At 40.2% G+C, this 21,098-nt stretch overlaps 1 protein-coding gene across 1 annotated transcript; it reads right to left on the bottom strand.

The window, feature by feature from the left end:
• Positions 1 to 624: 624 nt before the first annotated feature.
• slc38a8a (solute carrier family 38 member 8a) lies at positions 625 to 18,221 on the bottom strand. The gene is made up of 10 exons (XM_086302608.1): positions 18,024 to 18,221; positions 15,056 to 15,254; positions 13,662 to 13,818; positions 12,723 to 12,827; positions 8,329 to 8,386; positions 4,535 to 4,649; positions 3,062 to 3,209; positions 2,647 to 2,849; positions 2,515 to 2,566; positions 625 to 785 (listed from the first exon to the last, which is right to left on the bottom strand). The coding sequence occupies exons 1-10, from the start codon at positions 18,219 to 18,221 to the stop codon at positions 683 to 685; spliced, it is 1,338 nt and encodes a 445-aa protein (XP_086158734.1). The 3' UTR covers positions 625 to 682.
• Between the last annotated feature and the right edge of the window lie 2,877 nt (positions 18,222 to 21,098).

The raw sequence follows: 21,098 nt of genomic DNA, 5'->3' as shown, positions 1-21,098 counted from the left end.
AATTTCGAGAGAAAAACTCAAAATTTCGAGATAATAACTCGAAATTTCGAGAAAATAACTCGAAATTTTGAGTTATGGATCCTTTTTTTTTTTTTTTTAGTGGCGGAAACGGGCTTCCATACATTTGGCCTGCATGATAATATTTTTTAAGTTTTAATGGCTCTTGATTATTTATGTTGCACTATTGAGAATATTTTTACTTTAATTAAAGTAGAATCTATTCAAGAAAATGTGAAAAAGGTGCCGTGTGTCATTTTATAACACTCTACAATATTAAGATAAAGCTCTATACTAAGCTTTGTACAGATAAAACTAAGTGTAGAGTTTTATTTAGGGCGTTAAACTGATTGTGGCAGTGTGTTATAAGACTGTAAGCACAAACTATAGAAAATACCTGAGGATTTCATGTCAGCAAGGCAAGAGGTACGGACATAGATAATCATATAGCAAGTAGGAATAATTATCCCAAGTGAAACTAACATCCTGTACTTGAGGAGGGAGACATGATTGCTGGCTTCAGTCCTTTAAAAACCATAAGCTGCAAGTTTTGAAAGGCTGCTTCACTGATCCAGGGTCATCTCCATGTGCTGTTAAAGAGCCATAACTCACCATCGGTTATTTCACGTTTATTCCCCACTGTCTGTTTCTAAAAACGCTCGGACCATCAAGGGACGTGGAAAAGTCAGATCTTTCCGAGGAGCTGCATAACAGCGATGGTGGTGCTCTGGCCAAATATGAAGGCTCCACAGATGAGCATCACCACCCCCCAAACCGTGAAGATGACTCTGGAGGACAACAAGTGGTACCAAGTGGTCAACAAATGATGGGACTTACTTTCAGTAACATCCTTCAACCCAATCTTAACTCACTCAATGAAACAGATGGTGCAGCAGCACTGAATTTAGTCTGACCTTTACTCGTGGCACTAAATAAACCAATCATCACGTTTCATTTTACCCTTTTTGTCTTGCTTTACTTGCAGACTGTGCCGTAGGTTGTACTGTTTCTTATGATGCTACAGTGCAAGTGAGAGAAAAATTAGGAGTCAACTAATGGTTCTGTAGCCCTTAGAGTTTTGCCAACTTATCGCACCATTATTAACAGAGCGAGGTCATTACAATTAACAAAAAATCTGAAAATGTTTCTCCAAAAGTTTCATCCTTTTAATATGCATGTGCCAGCCACACATAGGTGGGTTCATAATTGAGTTAGACACAGATACAGCTTGTGGATTTGATTTATTCTGAGGAGGAATCTCTGAATGAGCAAACCAGCTGACAGACAGGTTCACATCCTGAGACCTGCGACTACTATTAAAGAATTCCTTAAAAGGTTGAAACCACAAGATTAAAAGTTTAACTGAAACTTTACATTCCAGCCATACACGCTTAGAGGATTATATTCATGCATTTATCTCTCTTAGTTTCAGCTTTCTGCACGAAAAATTTTGTGTAAAAATTGGAAACACGACTATCATCATCTACAGCAACTGTGTCAGAGGATGTTAATCATACTATGAATATTTTATCAAAACAGCAGCTTCAATGTCTCCAGGTCATCAAGTTAAGTTTAGTTGCTCCTATTAAGTCACTATTTCATAAGTTGTCTGACAACAGAAAACAACAAGAAATATGGAGAGCATCAATCCCACCATAAATGTAGAAAACACTGTAGCTGTGTTAAAACACAGTATGAGGGGACAGAGAGCACAAAGAAAAACGCCTAGTTTTGGCCTTCCTTAGACAAATTTCTGATGCATAATGATGTAACCTATGAGAGCAGTGCTGTGATAATACTTAATAAAGACTGATTTCTAACAATCCCACTAATGAAAGGACTTCATTGAATACACAGGTTCTGTTTGCCCTGCAGCTTGACTCTCAAGTGTGTCTATAGTTGCCCCAACTGAGTCACTGCAGTTTAGTTTCTCTATGTTATCATCAATTTAGCAACTATTTGCCTTACAAAAGGCAACAGGGAGTTAATAAATTATAAAAAGTTAAGTGTGATTTGTACTTTTTACATCAAATTCTCAATGGATATAGCAATATTATCATTTTATGTATGATAAAAATCTGGTACTGTGACAGTCCTGCGTTAGAACTCTTGATTTGCATCTTGATTTTACCAGATGTCATCCCAAATTATTATGGATTTATGAATTAGTCAGCTGAGTTGTCTATATCGCTTCTGACTAGATGTTTGCTAAATTAATCACTTTAGCTTCAGATTCCGATAACTTTATTTATCCCCATGAGGCAGTTGAGAGTACAGAGAGCGGCACATACAGTGAAATAGAATAAATGCAGGAAAAAGAACAATAATGATCATAATGATATGGTTGTCACACGAAAACAACTTGAGATATAGTGCAAGCGTGAAGATCCAGTCAAACATCCATGCAGGCATTTCAGCTTATTATGCAAACTTCCTTCATTCTTTGTCTCTTCTTTGGATTACCTTCCATCTGTATATTTGCATTACATTATCATTTAAATGAAGTTTTTCCCTCACCTGGTCTTACAGGACACCGGCTCTGACTGCATGGCAAACATCAAACAGAGCCCTGTTCAAACACAAACACAAAGTTTCAACAGCACACGTGAAACATTGGTCATAACACGCATCAATAACCAAGAGCGCTACCTGGGAAGATAAAGATGAAAAATGCGCTGATCCCTCCGATGACACTGATGACCTTGCTGATGTCTGGTACAAACACAGCGATGAGCAGCGTCGCGGTTATCCACAGGACCGTTAGCATGTAGCGGCTGCGGCTTTCAAAGTCTACCGTGACCACGCCGCTGCGTCTCTGTCGCCAGCTCAGCAGCAGGTCCTGGATCACTGATCTGAGGAGCAGAAACAGATGCGTAGCCACACACTGTCTTTTGTAATTGAAACATTGCACCCTGTGAAGACGATTTAGGTGCTCGCAGTTTGTGTCTTTGCCCTCACTTCACGTAAGAGTTTTCAAATGTGAAACTTTGCTTTAACTGAGAATCGCTTCATTTAAATGGAAAAGTGAGCCAAGTTAACAAGATTCAACTGAAGAGTTGCTGACCTGCCGAGCAGCAGGGTGATGGGATAGATGGTGATGATAGAGATGCTAAACAGCAGCCTCGCGATCAGCATTAGGACATCGCTGCTAGTGTACGACATTAAAATGTCAGGCCTCGCGTCCTTTCCAAATGTCAGGAACCCATAAACTCCTGCAACAGAGAAGTGTGAAGGTTTACAGTTACCAACAACTGCAGCTTATCTGCAGCCACACAAACAATGATTTATAATCATTTCACGAGTTATTTAAAAAAATAAAAAATAGATATAAAACTTGGGTAAAGCCACCTTGATGTAACTCATTGCTTTATGAGGTAATGGTTTTAATCCTTGACTTGAGTGTTTTGGGGCATCACCAGCTTTTTTTATGAAACCCAGCGTCACAATGAGTGAACCTGAATGAAATATGAAGGTTGTCCTGTAGAAGCAACTCTGAAGTCACCTTAAAATGCCTAAACAGGCCTATTTGTGGAGTTATTTTGAAGATTATTTTGAAATTAACTTTGTGGTCACTGAAATTCTGTTGATTTTGCAGAGTCACAGGTTTAAAAAAAAAAGGCTTAAAAAGCAGGCTGACTTTGTCCCAAAATAAACTGAAAATTCTCCTCCCATTCAGTCACAAAGGTAGTCAAAACCTATGGCCTACCCTTACTCTATCGTCTTTCTTATTATACATAGAACTACAAATTACAAAATTAATTGAATGTTCAAAAGAGCTTCCAACTAGCAGATAAGATAATCAACCTTTTAAAAAGTGTTTACAAAGGCCATCAACTCTGGTCATTTTCCCATCGCCTTCTAAAGAACTCAACTTCTTTTTTGCAACCGAAAGAGTTGCCCTCTGTTGGCCTCTGTGAGCAGAGTGAGGATTACTGTCAGTTCATATTTTTTGTGTATGCGTATGAGGTTAAAACTTGTACGTGATCACAATTTCTTTCCAGAATTACAGCCAAGCTGAGCCACATTCAGAGCACCTCAGATGGCTGCAACTCCCTGAGCCTGGTTCTGCCGGAGGTTTCTTCCTGTTAAAGGGAGTTTTTCCTTCCCCCTGTTGCCAAAGTGCTTGCTAATAGGGGGAAATATGATTGTTGAGTTTTTCTCTGTATGTATTATTGTAGGGTCTACCTTACAATATAAAGCGGCTTGAGGAGACTGTTGTTGTGATTTGGCGCTGTATAAATAAAACTGAAATTTAAAGCAGTTCTTTTTTTTCATTGGGCTCAACAAGAGTTTAGTACAATACATAGGAACCAAAAATGGAGTATTTGATGAGTAGTTACATATTTCATCGGATGTAATGTATATTAACTGCATAGCTGTATAGTATGTAACTGCAAAACTAAAATAAAGTCCATCATTAGTGAGATAAAATCAGTATTCAAGTAATAAAAAACGTGTATAAGAGTATATAACACATAAGATATGAAATATAACTTGGGTGGGTTGTGGAGAGAGGAAGCAGAGGAAGTCATTTGACCTGTAAGGGAGTAAATGACGAAGCAGAAGATCATGGAGATCACAGAGATGAAGACCCAGTGAGAGAGCCGCTGGTTCTCCAGGCTGCTGTAGATGGCGATGGACGCCTCGTGACACTGAAACCAGCACAAAGATGTGAAATTCAATCACACTTTAAGTATAGAAGGAAACAGTAACAGTGCCCACAGTCAGACAATCCCCTGACACATTGAGCCAAACGCTTCAACCAGGGAATAGTCGCTGGTCAGACTGCATGTCTCTGTAACAGTCTGCGTCGGATTATTCTCCTCTCTTTGGATCTCATAGTTCAGGCTGGTCTTATTATGTCTGATGTTACTGCCAGTGTGATGAACTGAGGTAGGAAATAAAAGAAGGTGCACGGGCTGTGTCAGTGGCACAATAGGGCTGAATTAATCCTTCATAGATTTCAGGATAAAGACTCTTGTCCCTACTTGATCCCAGCTGCCACCGGGCAGTGTAAAATCTCGCTTCCTTTTTCCTTGCCCTCCCTTCCTCTCAGGATCTCATCAGCCCTCTATTCAACCCTTTGCCCTGCAATCACTCACCCTGAGGGAGCGTGTCTATGTGTTTGTTTGAGAGGACATGCATCAATCCTCTCACACTTTCGCCTCCTTTTATTAGATCCCGCCACCAGCCTTCAGGGGTCACCTTGGCAACTTGGGAAGTTACACATCAGTCTGTCCTGCTTGAGACTGACAGAATGATCTTTTTTCCATGCACTCTGCCCTGCTATTAAATATGAAAAGCTCACTCTGCGGCGCTCCCACGGAGCACAGTGAGCGGCAGCTTGCTGACCTTTACACTGAAGTTAAACACACTCTCCTGAGAAGCCTTAAAGATTAAGAGAGAACACCCACTCTCCAATATGAGCCATTATATGCTACATAGAAAGTTCTATATTACATCAAAGAGCAAAAAAACACACAAAACGACTTCTGTGTTTCCAGCCCAATACAATGGACGTGAATGATACGATGTGAGAGTGTATTTAGCCAAATAATCTATACGTTTTGCTGATGTTAAATTTAGCTAGACATTATCAGACATAAACATTTCCTGAGGGAAATATCAGCTTTATACACAGCTGATCCACCTAATGGAGCCCTTGCAGTAGCTTCATTTTATATTCCAAAATCTAAACATCTGGCACGCACTGAGTCAATAACGCTGAGATGTGCATCCTCACATCCTCACTTCTGCTTGCGTCGAGATATTTAACACCCTCCACCTGCCCGTCCGCCTGATGCAGTAAGAGCACTGACAAAGCACTGACAGCAGTTTTAAAGCTTCTTTTTGGTACGTGTTGAGCAAACATCGTGCATCTCAGACTTTGTCATAGCTTGGCCCTCTCGCTTGTAATACGCCCCAGTGGCTAAATGGTAAGGCTGCATACCTCATGACCTTGGCGCCTATACTTTCCAAGCACCTTTGGTGTAAATATAGATGGATTTGCTTTGGTTTATTTCTGTAACCTTGTGATTCCCCAAATCTCTGTCATAAACCGATTTGCCAGCTTCTGTGTGAACGTAAAAGTATGTGACTTGTTTTGGCATTTTAATTTTATCTGATGGCCGCAGCAGTGATGCAGAGAGGCTGTCCAGGAAGAGTGAGGGCCATGCCAACTATAGTTTAGCATTATTTTTTAACGATAAAGCTCTATTTTGATTCCTGAGACTTTATGGAAGAAAGAATCAAGACATGGAAGATTTCTATTCTTATCCAACTGCAACTACGGTGCTTCATACACGATAAAATTACAGGATGACTGCTTCAACATTTACACAGTCACATCTGTTTTTGGACAATGGCACATTTTTTTGCCTACATTCACCAAAACAGTTGATTTTAAATGAAACAATCTGTGTAACTGAGCTGCAAACTTTCCGCTTTAATTCAAGGGGTTTAACAATAATTTTCAACTATTTAGGAATTGCAGTCATTTTTATACACAGTCTCCCATCTTCAGAGGCACAAAAGTGATTGGACACATAATTTCAAATAGGGATTGTTTTTAATGCTTGAAGGTCCTTTGCAGTCAATGTGTGCCTGAAGTCGAGAACCCATGGACATCATTAAATGCTGTATTTCCTCTCTTGAGATACTGTCGGTGGCCTCTAATGCAGCTGCCCTTAGTTGCTGCTCATTTTGTGGCTCTCTGCCTTCAGTTTTCTGTTCAGTAATTGAACAAAATGTTCTGGTCTAAATTCTTTGTCCTGAGAAACTTGGGTTGATTTTGCACTACCCTTTAAATCTACCACCCAAGTCGTCAAAGTCCTAAGATATGCTTTGAATCATTTGCTCTGTGAAAAGCCATCTAATCTGTGTTGCAGCATTTGGCTGATCTGAGCAATCAGTATAGTCTTTTTCCACTTCACACTTCATCTAACTTCTAAAAACACTAGTGGCCTGGTTCCACTAGCAGCCATCCATACCCATGCCATAACATTCCTTCCACCATGTTTGATAGATAATCTTATATTGTTCAGATCATGAGCTGTTTCTTTCCTTCTTAATACTTTTCTCTTTCCATTGTTCCAATAGAAGGCAAACTGGGTTTTATTTTAAATAAAATTTTAAATAATTCTATTTTTTTAGCTGTGCCACCTGTTTCAGATGTTTTCTGGCAAAATCTAATCTGCCCTTCGTGTTCTACAGCAAGATGCAAACAATTGCTTTGCATCTTGCTGTAAACCCTCTGTATTCATATTGATGTTTCTTGATTGGAGACTATGATCCACTATGTTGGTATAAAGAGTCAAAATTACAAAAATTGTTATTGCTCCAAAACATATGGACCTAATGCCTTTAATAGCCCCGGCTGCCTCAGTCTCAGTGTCCTCAGCCTTAAAAGCACAAGAACAAAACAACACTTTTCTTGTTATTTTCTGAAAGTGACATGGCAGCTGTGTCTGTATCATTTACAAACATAAGACCCATATTTTAAATTACAGCAAATTATCACATGTCATCTAAACGCATTCTCTCCCATTACGTTGGTTTGTATACATCTACAAATGTCAGCTAAATTAAAACCATTGAGCCATTTATCAAGCTTTTTGATTGTAAGAGCAGTACTTCAGATTTTTTCCCCACTCACATTAAGAGCAAACTTTAACCTTATCTCAAGAAATTTGGCTAAAAAATTAAATTAATTCCTCCACTGTTATTATCTCAGGCAAACAATTCAAATTCTCCTGCAAAACAACAAAACGCTGTACTTAACCCCCCCCCCAAAAAAAAAGCTGAAACAGAAACTAACACAGAACACATGACCTGGTGTTTGTTTGCTATCTTTCCAGTACAGCGAGATCATTTATTTGCCAATGTATTTCCACTTTGTTACCTTTATACCTTTTGTTTTTAATTTCCTGTCTTATTATTTATTATTTTTGTAAATGTCCTAATCGTTTTGCAGAGGCAAATGAGTCATGCTTTTTACCATTTATCTCAATGGTTTTGGGGGCAGAGACATCAGAGCCACATATCTAAAGCCTTTATAAATACTGAAGTCCAAAATATCTGCAGTATGACTAAAAGACGTTCAGGTGAAACATTATGAAGACGTGCCTCATTACCTGCTTAGAAATTACTTGCATATTTAGCCACATATATACACTTCCAAGCAGTTTTTCCTGCTGATACATTACGTACTCCTCCACAGACAGCTGTGCTTGCACTGGCCTCCAGCCTTAAGGCAGCACGACGATGCAAACACATGTTATCCAAGTTTTAGATGAACATAAACATCAACATATTTTAAATTGCTGCACTCACTTGGAAACCAAAGCAGATGGTCGGGATGACACTGAACATGGCGGCCCAGGAGTTCATCCTTAAGGAGGAAACACAAGAGTCATTTTCATGGATTCACAAATGCCACCGGAAGAAGAATTAGTCTATTATTGAGGCACCGCTGATAATGCCATGGCATTTAGAGACTCTTCACTCTAGAGTTACTCTGTCAATCACAGGCAAATGGGTGATAAAGAAATTGCAGGGCAGCAGAAAGGAGATGGAGGAAAAATAAAAATACTATCAACCATCAAATATTTTGCGAGCAACTTAAAGTGTACAATAATACATTAAGGAAGTCAAGAAATTCATACTTCGCCAAAATAATCAGTATTAACAAAAATAATCCCAAGGTCCTCTTTTCCACCATAGATCATTTATTTAACCCTGATTTTAACAGCTCCCAAAGAACCCCCACAGACTCGCTCTGTGAGCAGTTTGCAGACCACTTCAGGGGAAAGATCAGCGCCATCAGATCTGATATTTTATCTAATCGCGATATGATTGTAAACACATCTGAGGGCTCGATTGTACCTGAGGAGACACTGGACAGCTTTGTCCTGGTTAATGCTGAGAACTTTCAGAAGGTTTTCTCCACAGTGAGACCCACCACATGTCTTTTAGATCCAATTCCTTCTTCACTCTTTAAAACACTTTATGGATTTTTTGAGGCTGAGCTTTTATGCATGATGAATTGCTCTCTTCAGTTGGGTGTCTTCCCTGCTGCCTTTAAAACGGCGGTGGTGAGGCCCCTTCTGAAGAAGAGCAATTTGGATTATAATGATTTTAATAACTACAGACCTGTATCCAACTTACCATTTTTAAGTAAAGTCTTAGAAAAACTTGTTTTTACTCAGATTACTGATTTTCTCAATGATAGACAGATCCTGGAGATATTCCAGTCTGGATTTAGGGTGAACCACAGCACAGAGACGGCTCTCCTAAAGGTTTTAAATGATCTTAGATGTAACTGGGACTCCCAAAAGCTCTCAGTCCTGGTGCTACTGGATCTAAGCGCAGCCTTTGATACAGTAGACCACGCTATTCTTTTAAACAGACTGAAACACATGGTGGGCCTCTCTGGTGCTGTACACAGCTGGTTCACTTCCTATCTCTCTGACAGAACTTTTATGGTGAGTATGGATACATGCTCCTCTAAGATCCATAAAATGACATGTGGTGTGCCTCAAGGGTCGGTTCTAGGCCCTGTACTTTTTAATTTGTATATGCTCCCTCTCGGCGGTGTCATCAGGAGGCATGGAGTGAACTTCCACAGTTACGCTGATGACACGCAGCTGTACATCTCCGTGTCTCCTGATGACACCAGACAAATGGATGCCCTCTTTAACTGTATCTTGGATATAAGATCTTGGATGGCAGAAAACTTTTTACAACTTAACCAGGACAAAACTGAAGTTTTAATTGTCGGTCCTGAGGCTCAGAGAGAGAAACTCTTGCCTAAATTAGAGGCATTTTCACTATGTCCTTCGCTACAAGTGAAAAACCTGGGTGTTATTTTTGACTCTGAGCTTGGTTTTATCCCACATATTAAACATGTAACTAAAATTGGATTTTATCATCTAAAAAATATAGCCAGAGTCCGCCCTATTCTCTCTCGGGCCAACACGGAGATGCTGATGCATGCTTTTATTACCAGTCGCATTGATTACTGTAATGCCCTGCTCTCTGGTCTTCCTAAGAAGAATATTTCAACTTTACAACTCTTGCAAAACTCGGCAGCTCGTGTGCTGACGAAGACCAGAGGGCGGGCCCACATTACACCGATTTTAGAATCGCTGCACTGGCTCCCCGTGTGTTTCAGGATCGATTTTAAAGTTCTTTTACTGGTTTTTAAATGTCTTAATGGTCTTGGGCCTTCTTATCTCTCAGATCTGCTTTTACCATACGAACCCTCGCGGACCCTGAGGTCCTCTGGTACTGGCCTTTTGATTGTCCCTAAAGTCAGGACACATACTCACGGAGAGGCAGCGTTTCAGTGGTATGGTCCTCGTCTGTGGAACAGCCTGCCGGAGGAGCTCAGGGCCGCAGAGAACGTACATGTTTTTAAGAACAGGCTCAAGACCCACCTTTTTAATTTAGCTTTTACTTAGCGTTTATTTATTTTATGCTTATTTATTCTATCCTGTTATTCTATTATTAATTTAGGATTTACCTAATATTTGTTTGATTTTATTCTTATTCGTTTTTTAATCTTCTTATTCTATTTATATTTATATTGTATCCTGTTCTTATTTATTTTATCATTTTACCCTATATATATTGTATTGCGTCATATCTCCAGTGTTTCCTCGGAGGGCGCTCTCTGCACCGGGGCTGTTATTGACCGTGGCTGCTGGGTCTCTGGGGTCCTCTCAGCCTGGCTGGGGGGCTCCTTTGCCTCCCTCCTGCTGTGTGCCCAGCCTGGAGGCTGCGGTCTGTGACCGGCTCCCGGTGCAGACGGCTCCCTGTTATAGTGTTTCCTCACTTGGCTCATGCGAGCCCAGCCCAATTTTTACTCTTTAAGTGTGCGCGTGTGTGTATGTGTGTGTGGGTGGGGGGATATATGTGTATTGAGAGTGTGGGGAGTGAGTTGGAGGGTGGGGTGGGCTGCTTTTAACTATGTAAAGCACTTTGTGCTACATTTTCTCTGTATGAAAAGTGCTTTATAAATAAAGATTGATTGATTGATTGATTGATAAGAGCTGCCGAGTTAAGTCAGTGATCCAGACAGAGCAACACAGGGCTTCAAGTGGACAACTGCGTCTGTCCTAGTGGCCTCAATTCAGACAGATTTATGAGGAAGCTTTACAAAAGCCATATTTCCTGGGTGCAACCTCAATATGTGGACTAGCTCTGGTGATGAAGTATATTTACGACACATAGATGATAACTAAAAGATGAAAACTTCATCATCAAGACTGAAAAGAGCATTTAAGAGAAGAGTTAGAATATGTTTATTAGAACTAGACAGGACTGCTGATGCCTACCTAACAGTCAAGAAACCCCTTTCTGCAGCACCCCCTGGTGTTGGGTGCCAGTATCAAAAATGTGTCTGCATAGAGTTCTGTGAAGAGGAACGTTTTCAAAAGAACCTCCATTGGCAGCAATAATTTGAAGTGATTGTTTTCCATATGACTTAATCAGTGTCTCACATTGTTGTGGAGGATTTCTATCCCACTCTTCTTTAAAACAACACTTCATGGATGGATGAAGTTTTTTATATATATATATATATATATATACACATATATATAAAACTTCATCCATCCATCCTTAACAAGGTTACCGGTGGAGCCGGTAGGTTACACTCTGGACAGGTCATTTGCACCATTCACACCTATGCCCAATTTAGGATCAACTAAATTAACCTAACCTCACTAAATGCATGTCTTTGGCCAGAGTACCCAAAAAGAACATGCAAACTCCACACAGAAAAACCCAGGACCCTTTTGCTGTGAGGCAGCGGTGTTAACCAGCATGCTACCTGCTACGGTCGCTCACCTCTAGTGGCTCTCCCTTAATGAGAGAGTTTTTTTCTCCCTTTCCTGTGTTCCAGGTCTGCCTCATGAGCTGGAGCTGAGGTGTGTTGCAGCTCGTCAGCCACGACTGCCATCTCAAACCGCCACGCCCCTTCCACGTCCCCCATTTGCCAGAACTGTGAGCTACAGTGGTTTGGGCAGCAGGCGGCAGCTGTGTGTGAATTTAAACTCTGTGTAACTTTGACTTTCTTTCTTTGTTGTGAGTAAAAGTATGCCTTTACAGTGTTAATAGTTAATCACAGTGGAAGCAGGTAGGGGTGCTCTGCCATTTTTGTTTCAATTGTTTTCTCCTGTTTTTAGCTGGACAGGGAGCTCAGCCACTGTATTCTGTTTTTGGCTCGAGAGTTCTTGATGTGTTTTCTTAGTTTGTTTTGTTTTGTTTGTTGTTTTTGGCCTTGGAGACCGTGAAGAAAAGAGCTTCCCTGTGTTCATCTTTACTTTAGTAGTTTTGTGTAATAAATCACGTTTAATGACACCTATTTTTCTTTTTCACTTTGTTACTTTCTTTCTTTTTTTTAACAAAAGTGATTCCATGGTGTAGTGGATAATGCATTTGCATTATATGTGAAGGATTTAAAATTGTTTACACTAAATATTATCTAAGAGTGAATCAGCACAGTTCTAAAAATAAAAATAAAAAACCAAGCATTGAGCTGGAGAACTGAAAACAAGCGAATCAACCACAGCATTGATAATTCACTGCACTCTCGATGCTGCCAGTCTGTCCGAAGACCAGTCTGAACCTCACTTCACTTACTGTTGTGACCAGTGAAGCAAGCAGATTGTTTGGAGCCCTGGAACCCATTATTTGTAGCCCTCACACACAAACGTACGTACCCATTGGTGTGGAGAGGGCTGTTGTGAACCAGAACAGAAGGCATGGTATGGTATTTGATGATGATGGCTGTGGTCAGGTAGGTCGCAGCCAAAGTACCCAGAACACTGTGAGAGGATGGAGACAAAAAGCCTGCTTCAGACAGAAATCAGACTGAAACATTCAGTCCAACATAAAATGAATGAGAGGCTTACTTGAGGCTGACCAGGGTCATGTTCTCTACTCATTTATCCATATAGAGACATGCTTGACCTGTATGCTCTGAATAAATGAGGATCATAATCCTCTTCTTTAAGAAAAGAAACGCTGCGGCACCGTAAAGCTGAGTAAGCACACCTCCAAAACACTTTAACAAATCTGAACACCAGTTTTGCAGGCTATGCTACTCCTGAGAAACAACCTTTATACTTCACCCACCACACAGAAACCTCAAAATTAGGTCTGCAACTGACTATAACTTACACAACAGCTTATGGCCTGTGAATGGTGATATTAGAAGGGCGCTTGTAATAGGATTTTGTATTAATATTACAGTAAATATGAAACTGTATGCTGAGCCAAGATGTTAAAGTTGTCATGAAGGCTGCCAGCAGGTAAAAGGTCATCGATCTTGATAACATTAATCTCCTCATTACTTATTGGTTTCCTATATCGTGATCATTTTTCCTAATTTGACAGTTTGGCCTTTGGGTGGCAGCACAGTGAAGTTTTTGAAATAATCAAAAAAGAAACTGTGAATGAAAAGTCTCACACAAATAATCATAAAGAAATCAAGTATTTTTCAGTGGGTAGTTCAGGCATTGTGACTAAAATCTTTTGGATACAGCTGGGTGCAGCAGGAAATATGAATGATAAATTTGAACCGTCCATTAGCTGTCATTATCACCTAATTTAAAAAATAATAATAACTACTATAAGTGCCACCACATGTAACACCTGACCTGATGTATTTCTGAATGCTGATCTCTTTGGAGATGGATAATGGCAGGATGAGGAAGAAACAGAGCAGCACCAAAGCGAAGCGCCGGTCCATGTAGAAGTGTTCTGGCATCTCTGACTCCGGAAGATTAGTTACCAGCTCATGCAGGGAGTCGCTCACTGACAGACACAAAACAGCGACGTAACAACACACATATATCACAGATGTGAAAGTTAAATGCATTTTTTTTTTAAAACAGAGAAAATGCAAATAAAACTGCTGTCTAATTCATGAACAGCAATCTGCTTCTACCAATTTCCCTGCTTGCATATCTCAGTTTGGTTTTAAAAAAATAAACTTGAAAAAAGATGTTGCTAAATGAAAGTGCTGAAAAGTCCAATTCAAAACAGATCACAGTGGTAAATGTGCCCAAAAACCTAAATCAAAAACACATTCTTGTGCTTCAATCGCTTTCCTTTTTTCTAAAAAAGTAAAATATGTCTAGAAATCCATTTACAAACTATGAATCTGTGGCTCCATAAACTACAGATGGATGGATTTTATAAACCAAGTGTACAGATTTATATATTTTTCCCACTGGCCCTTCAAGAAAGCTGTATTTTAGAGGATATGAATTATGAATCTATTTCAGTACCTGTAATCTGGACAGAAAGATTATATACAATAGGATCCTATCATTTAATCACTTTAAATCTGCATTTCATTTTAGAGATGACACGAGCTGAGCAAGGCTGCCAAAACTGCAGTTGCTCTGTGGTTTTGAAATACACTGTTGAACATTTATGCATGTACTGTCTATTTGCATCACTCTCTGAATTATTTTCACTCTTCTAACTGACATTTAGTGCATGCTCACTTCTTTGAAGTATCAAACTGAACTGTATGAAAGAGGCAATATCAAGGCTGTAAAATTAATGTAACAATGTAGTACAAAAGTCTGCACTTCCTCTTCCAGCCACTTGAGGCTGCCTCCAAAAGCAAACTGATCCCCCATGTTTCATTTTTATTAGTAACATAAAACAAATCTGTCACTCAACACAGTTCAATCGTATTTATAAATCTCTAGTTCACAACTGTGACATTTGACATTTGCTGAACAACTGACATTAAAATCCACCAGAAATGTGTCGAATCAAACCTGCAACGAGCTGCAGTGGTTTCATGTTGCTGCAACACAGAGCCAACAGATGCATTTCTGTACCACTGTGTCTGCATTTATCCATTCAAACACAACACAACACAACACTGAGAGTTCGAACTAAATACAGTATTCAACACACTCTGAATAGCTCCTGCTGGCAAACAATGTTGGATAACAGGAAAATGATTTTTTTTAAAAATAGTAAATTTAGGAAATGATGAAAGATTGAAAAATAAAAGTGAACATTAACTCACACTTTTCCAGCTGGTCATCCACTATGACCAGAAAGGCCACAGAAATCATGAAGAGGTTGAAGACAAAACAGATCTCACACAGTTGGCCAATGACATGCCCACATATCTTCTTCACCACCGCCTGGTAGGTGCATTGGCCACTAATGGACGAGGAATAGCCCAGGATAATCAGGCCACTAATCAGGAACACGAGGGAAACCTGAGCAGGTGAAGAAAACCAAGACAATAAGACAATGTTAAATCAACTTCCAAGTGTTATTTTGACTGTGTTCTGCTCAATACATTTAAATGACAAAAGCCTAAATTCAGTCAAACTGAATACCCTTTGTTCACGTGCAGCTCTAGGTCCTGAGTCCAAAAGTGCTTGGTAAATAAAAGATCATCAGGAAACATTAAAGTTTTCTTTTTGCCCGTGCACGTTTGGGAAACATCAGTGTTTCACTAACTTCTGATCAGGTCCTCGTGTCTATTTTTAAATGTATTGCATACTCTGCTGATGGATAACATAAGTGAAACTAATACAATTACTAAATGCCTGCGTGGATGCATGTAATTTATTGGCAGTGTGACAAATGTATTTAATGAATGACCCCATGGAAAACTAAGAAATGCACTGGGTGTCACAGCAACTCAATAATGCACTTAGACATGTAATGGTGACATTGTCAAGATGACCTGTTCATGGTCAAACTGAGAAATCAGAATATGGAAGAAAGGTGATTTAAGTGGCTGTAAATACATGGTTGTTAGTGCCAGAGAGGCTGGATTAGTATTTGGATACTGGATTATGCTGATCTACTGGGAGTTTTCCACTCAATCATCTCCAGAGTTTATATAGAACAGTCTGAAAAAGAAAAAATATCCAGTAAGCACCAAGTCTTGATATGAGAAGTCAGAACAGAATGACCAGACTGTTTCAAGTTGATAGGATGGAAACAGTAATTCAAATGACCACTTGTCTTCTATGCAGGAGAGCATCTTTGAATTCATAAAATGTTAAACCTGGAAGCAGAAGACCAGACCAGGTCTCATTCTTGTCAGGTAAGAACAGGAAACTGATATATGATATCTGGGACTCTCCACCATTTGACCTTAGAACTGAAGGAGCTTCTCGGATGAGAGGTGAAACGTCTTCAAGTAACTTAAAGAAGTCCAGACGCTTTTCTTTGCAAGCTCCTTTGACAACAGGGAACTGAGGCTACAGTTTTCCTGTTCTGGGCTCACCAAAACTGGGCATCAGCAGACTCAGAAAATATTGCCTGGTCTGATGAGTCTTGATTTCTGCTGCAACATTTGAAAGGTAGAGTCAGAATTTGGCATAAACAACATCAAAGCATGGCTCCATCATGCGCTGTTCAGGCTGGTGGTGGTGCTGTAATGGTGTGAGGGATATTTTCTTGACACACCTTTGGCTTCTTAGTACCAGATGACCATCAATTTAAATGCCACAGCCTACCTGAGTACTGTTGCCTGATGTCCATCCCTTTATAACTGCTGTGTACCCATCTTGTGATGGCTGCTTCTAGCAGGACAGCGCGCGATATCACAAAACTCAGATGAACCGAAACTGGTTTCTTGAACATGACAGAATATTCACTGTAATCTAAAGACTTCCATAGTCACCCGAACCCAAATCAAATGACAAGTGTACAACAACTGCATGATCGATCATGTAAATGTGGACCAAAACCTGTGAGGTATGTTTCCAGCACCTTGTTGAATTTATGCCACAAAGAATTTAGACACTTCGCAAAGCAAAAAGGACTCCAGCTCCGTCCTAACACGATGTATCTGATAAAGTCTTCAGTCAGTCTATAAACAGTGCTACCAGCTGCAGGTGACTGTGCCTGTGCACACTCTTAACTTTAAGCCTCAACAGTATCCAAATGGGGGATTTGATTTTAACAGTTCAGTTCAACCATCATTACCATGTATGAAGGGGAAATGATCCACAGCAGGGATGTCAAACTCTATACACATAGTGGTCCATATACAGCCCACTTTGATCCAATGAGACTACATGATAAATGTGTAAAATTACAGAAAAAGTTAGTTCATTGCTCAGACTGTCCTGTAATTATAAAATATGACGTTTTTGCAATGGACTGACTAATAACAGAAAAACAGGAACTTTCCTGTTATTTAATTGAGTAATAAAAAATAAAATACAGGTGAAAGTTTGAAATCTATGCACTTCTTTATATTTTCTAAAGCTGTCCAGTGGGCCGGATTCATTCATCTATCATTAGTTAAAGACCAAACTAGAGCTAAAAGTAGAGCAAATATTGGAATTTTGTTAGTCACATATAATTACATGCAAAAAGTTCACTGAATACTAACACATGTTAAATTTTAAGTGTGAGTATTGTGACACCTGTATATTTGTCTTTTTTCTGCCCCTTAGTGGCCAAGAATGAATGGCTGCAGCTTTAATGTTTAAAATCTTCACTGAGTTTTATGAGTGCAGAGAGTATCCAGAGAGGGTAAAACAAGAAAAAAAATATAAGTCTTGAACAATCTTTGCTCTGTGGAGTTGCTTTGCTAAACAAATTGCCAAAATTACAGTTTTAGAGTCTGCACATTAACAAGAAAAAGACTTTGTGGGGATTTCTTTACAAACTTTTGGACCACTATAGAGGCCAAGTGAGGAGAACATTTGTATTGAGATAAGAATAAAGTGAATTTTAAAGTCCTGAGGTCAAGTCTAACATGGCCTCTCCTGCCATGTGGAGAAGATCACAGTGTTTTTAATTAATCTCAGAGGGCCCCAGTTTAAAGGAGATAAGATGTATCACTTCCACTCAAAAACCTCCCAGAATCAATAAATATAAAACTGTTATTGCTGATAAATAATCTTTTTAAAAAAAGGTAATTTTGTGTATTAGACAGGACTCAGTGATGCAGGGGGAAAAAATTCAAAGTGTGAATTTTTGTATAATATGTCTTTCTAAAATGAATAAATACCCACCAGCTCCACGGTGATAGCGCTGTGGATTCCTCCGGCTCTCTCGAAGGCCCAGGGGAAGTTGAGGAGCCCAGCACCCAGAGCGGATTTAAGCATGATGAAAATGGCCCCCACAGAGCCCAGCCGGGGCCCAACGTCCAGAGGTGGCTTGGGCGAGGCTGAAGCCAGAAGACTGATGCTCTCTCTGGCCAATTCCTCCATGCTCCGACCGCCAGGAGACTCACTGCGCGATACTGCGGTGCTCGCAAGTAGACTGCAAACAGGAGCAGGTCACTTGGATGCTGGGCTTGCCTCTCATAGGGGCCCACTGAGCAAGGTGGGCCGGCTGGAGAGCGGGTGGAGGGAGGGGTGGATCTGCTGCTGCTGCCTTCAGGTGCTGCTCAGAAACTTTTTACCTGTCTTTTAACTTAATCCAATGGATCACTTTCATATTGTTGTTGTTGTTATCTTCCCAAGACTTTCCTCTTTGTTTTGGTTTATTTTGTTAAAAAAAAAAAGGAGAAAAAAAATCGAAATAAAAAGAAGTAATATTTAATCTGCCAAAGGACTTATTTAGAAAGCGTTCAATGTGCAAATTATTTGAAAACAAATGGGGTTTTTTTTTACATTTGTTTTTACCTTGTGTAATAAAAATGACATATTTTCTCAGTCTATATCTTATTCTAAAGGTCCTGGCAATAAAGTAGAAAATGTAGTACGCTATGAAATATGCTCTAACTGAACAGCAATAGTGTGAAATGCCTAACTAACCTTAATAATATGTTCGTAATAAGGGCTAAATGTGGTGTTCCAGTCTGTCTGCATAACTGGTTATGTAGAAAAAAAAGTCAAGTTGAGCTTCTCAATTCAGTAACCTGAATATATACACACAACAACAAACAGCCAGTATGTGTGCGTGGACAGAATTAAAGAAAAGGCTGGAATATCTATGCTAGGGAGCATCTTAGAATGAATCCTGGAGGTTGGGGTCTTTGTGAGGGCTAAATGTCCTTGACTGGTAAAGACAGTGAAAGTCTGGAAACAGAGTGGATGAGGAAGACTAAGACCTGCAGTGTGAACGTAGCCTATGGATCTGGCCTCTCCATTAGTGTTTTCTGCTTGGAGCAGAGGATCAATGGAAGATGACCGTTTTTCTTTGAAAGCTTTCTTGCACGTTCTTTTCTCTAAACATGCCGCCATTGTATCCCCTTTTCCGTCTTCCCTCTCATTCCCTCTTTTTGATGCTTTTATCTGCTTTTGTTTGCGGTGCCTCATTTAGTAGGTTGTCTGGTCTGGAAGGGGAAGTAAACATGAAGACAGTTCTGAATGGCCTACATATGTCCAGCAGAAATAACATGGGAGCATCAACTTGTAAATTTCATGCACAGGATTGATTCAGGGGTACAAAAGCCAAACCCACTTTGTTTGAACTCATCCCTTCCAAAATTTATATGTAACTTTATTTCACTTGTGAAATTGAGTTTCTTGACTTTTAATTTCATGGATGAAAATGAAAAAGCAACACAAATCAATTTCCTGCGGTGCAGTCACAGGGTAACAGATTGCACCCCGGAGTTTAAAGCCAGCTTTCTGGGAGGGGGGGGGGGGGGGGGGGGGAGTAAGAAAGGAGAGATGCAGAAGCTACAAGCAATTTGTTGATTTGCATGCATAACCCATGTGTTTGGGATTCAGACACTGAGGAAAAGGAAATTGATCTCACAAATTCTTTTGAAAATTAACGAGCCTGCCACCAGGATTGGGCATGGAGATAATGAATGAGCGGAGCTGTGTTAATGGGGGTCCTTTCACAGCTTAGGTATCACAGGCCTGGACAAGCTCCAAGCAGAGAAATGCTACAGATGCAAGAACGCACACAGCACAAACAGGGAAAATGCTACAAAGCAGCTATAAGATGTGAGGAAGAATCATGGCCCTGATTTGACTCACCAGCTACACACATGGGAAATTAATTAGTAACGGATCCTAGTGGGCACATAAAAGTATCAGAAATCGCCTGATTCAAATTTTTAACCAAAGGTTTGGCAGCACATTTTTAGACGTCATCACTGGCTGCTTTCTGATAGCTTCCAGGTGTATGTGATGGGTAATTCAGATGATTTGGTGCATATTTCTTAAACACGCAGGAGGAAAGCTTACATAGAACGTGGCTGTTGAAACGCTGGGAGAGCTGGAGGAGCAGGAGTTTAGATTTCAGCCAGCGTGTCATGCTGGATACTAGTAGGATGTGATAAGGGAAGAACCAATGGATCATTTGGAGAATTCAGCTCAGAGCCACCCCAGTATATGTTTCAACTGCTCGTTCAGAATATAACCCTACAACCTGGTTGACCCAACAGGAAGTCCTGGCATCTGGGAACCTTGGAGGAAACAAGGGCATGTGACCTCCACTCACCACCAGCTTTCCCAAATCTTGTTAGCACGGCAAGCTGGCTCCGGGGTCATTTCCCAGTTTCCCAAGGTTCCGAGGGAGATTAGTTCTTAAGTGGAGCCATCATCCAAGAAGACTGGTGACAGATTCACAGGCTGATCTGGCCTATTAGGCTTGGATAAAGAGCCAAAGCTCAGAGCCCCCAGCACACCGGCATACATCACCTCTGATGAAATCAGCCTGCATCACTGAATTCAGCCCAATACCAATACTAAACCCATGAGTGGTGTGGAATTAGTCCAGTCAATCTGTGATTACTCCTCGGAAAGGAATGCAATTATTTCTTCTCAGCAGTCTGCCTCATGTCACAGGTTTAACCTCCACTCTTTAATCACTCTCTAGCGCTCGTGGTGACTGGAGCCAAAATGTTAGGTACGTAGGTTTGATCAGTTCTTTGTGATACCTGGAGCACAGTGAAGAGAAAATGTGCAAGAAAATGCAATTAATACAAAGACTAAAGCTATGATGGCATTTTTAATGCTGATTAAGCAGCTCAGTTTTATTTTTATTCAAATTAGGATTCGAGTCACCAGGACATCTACGTGGTCTAGCAGTTAAAGGTCAGAGCGGGTAAAGACAGGAACAATATAGTCCCCCAATCTACCTGTGGATGGTGACCTTTTGGCACATCAATAAACCTGTCTGCCACC

This window comes from Aulonocara sp. 'chitande type north' Nkhata Bay, linkage group LG7 (assembly GCF_057382095.1).
Source record: "Aulonocara sp. 'chitande type north' Nkhata Bay isolate Kocher_YH1m ecotype deep benthic linkage group LG7, A_spYH_male_GT1.1, whole genome shotgun sequence".
NCBI classification, from domain to species: domain Eukaryota; kingdom Metazoa; phylum Chordata; class Actinopteri; order Cichliformes; family Cichlidae; genus Aulonocara; species Aulonocara sp. 'chitande type north' Nkhata Bay.
The sequence above is the reverse complement of the archived record's forward strand: the minus strand, read 5'-3'. Positions and strand labels throughout refer to the sequence as shown.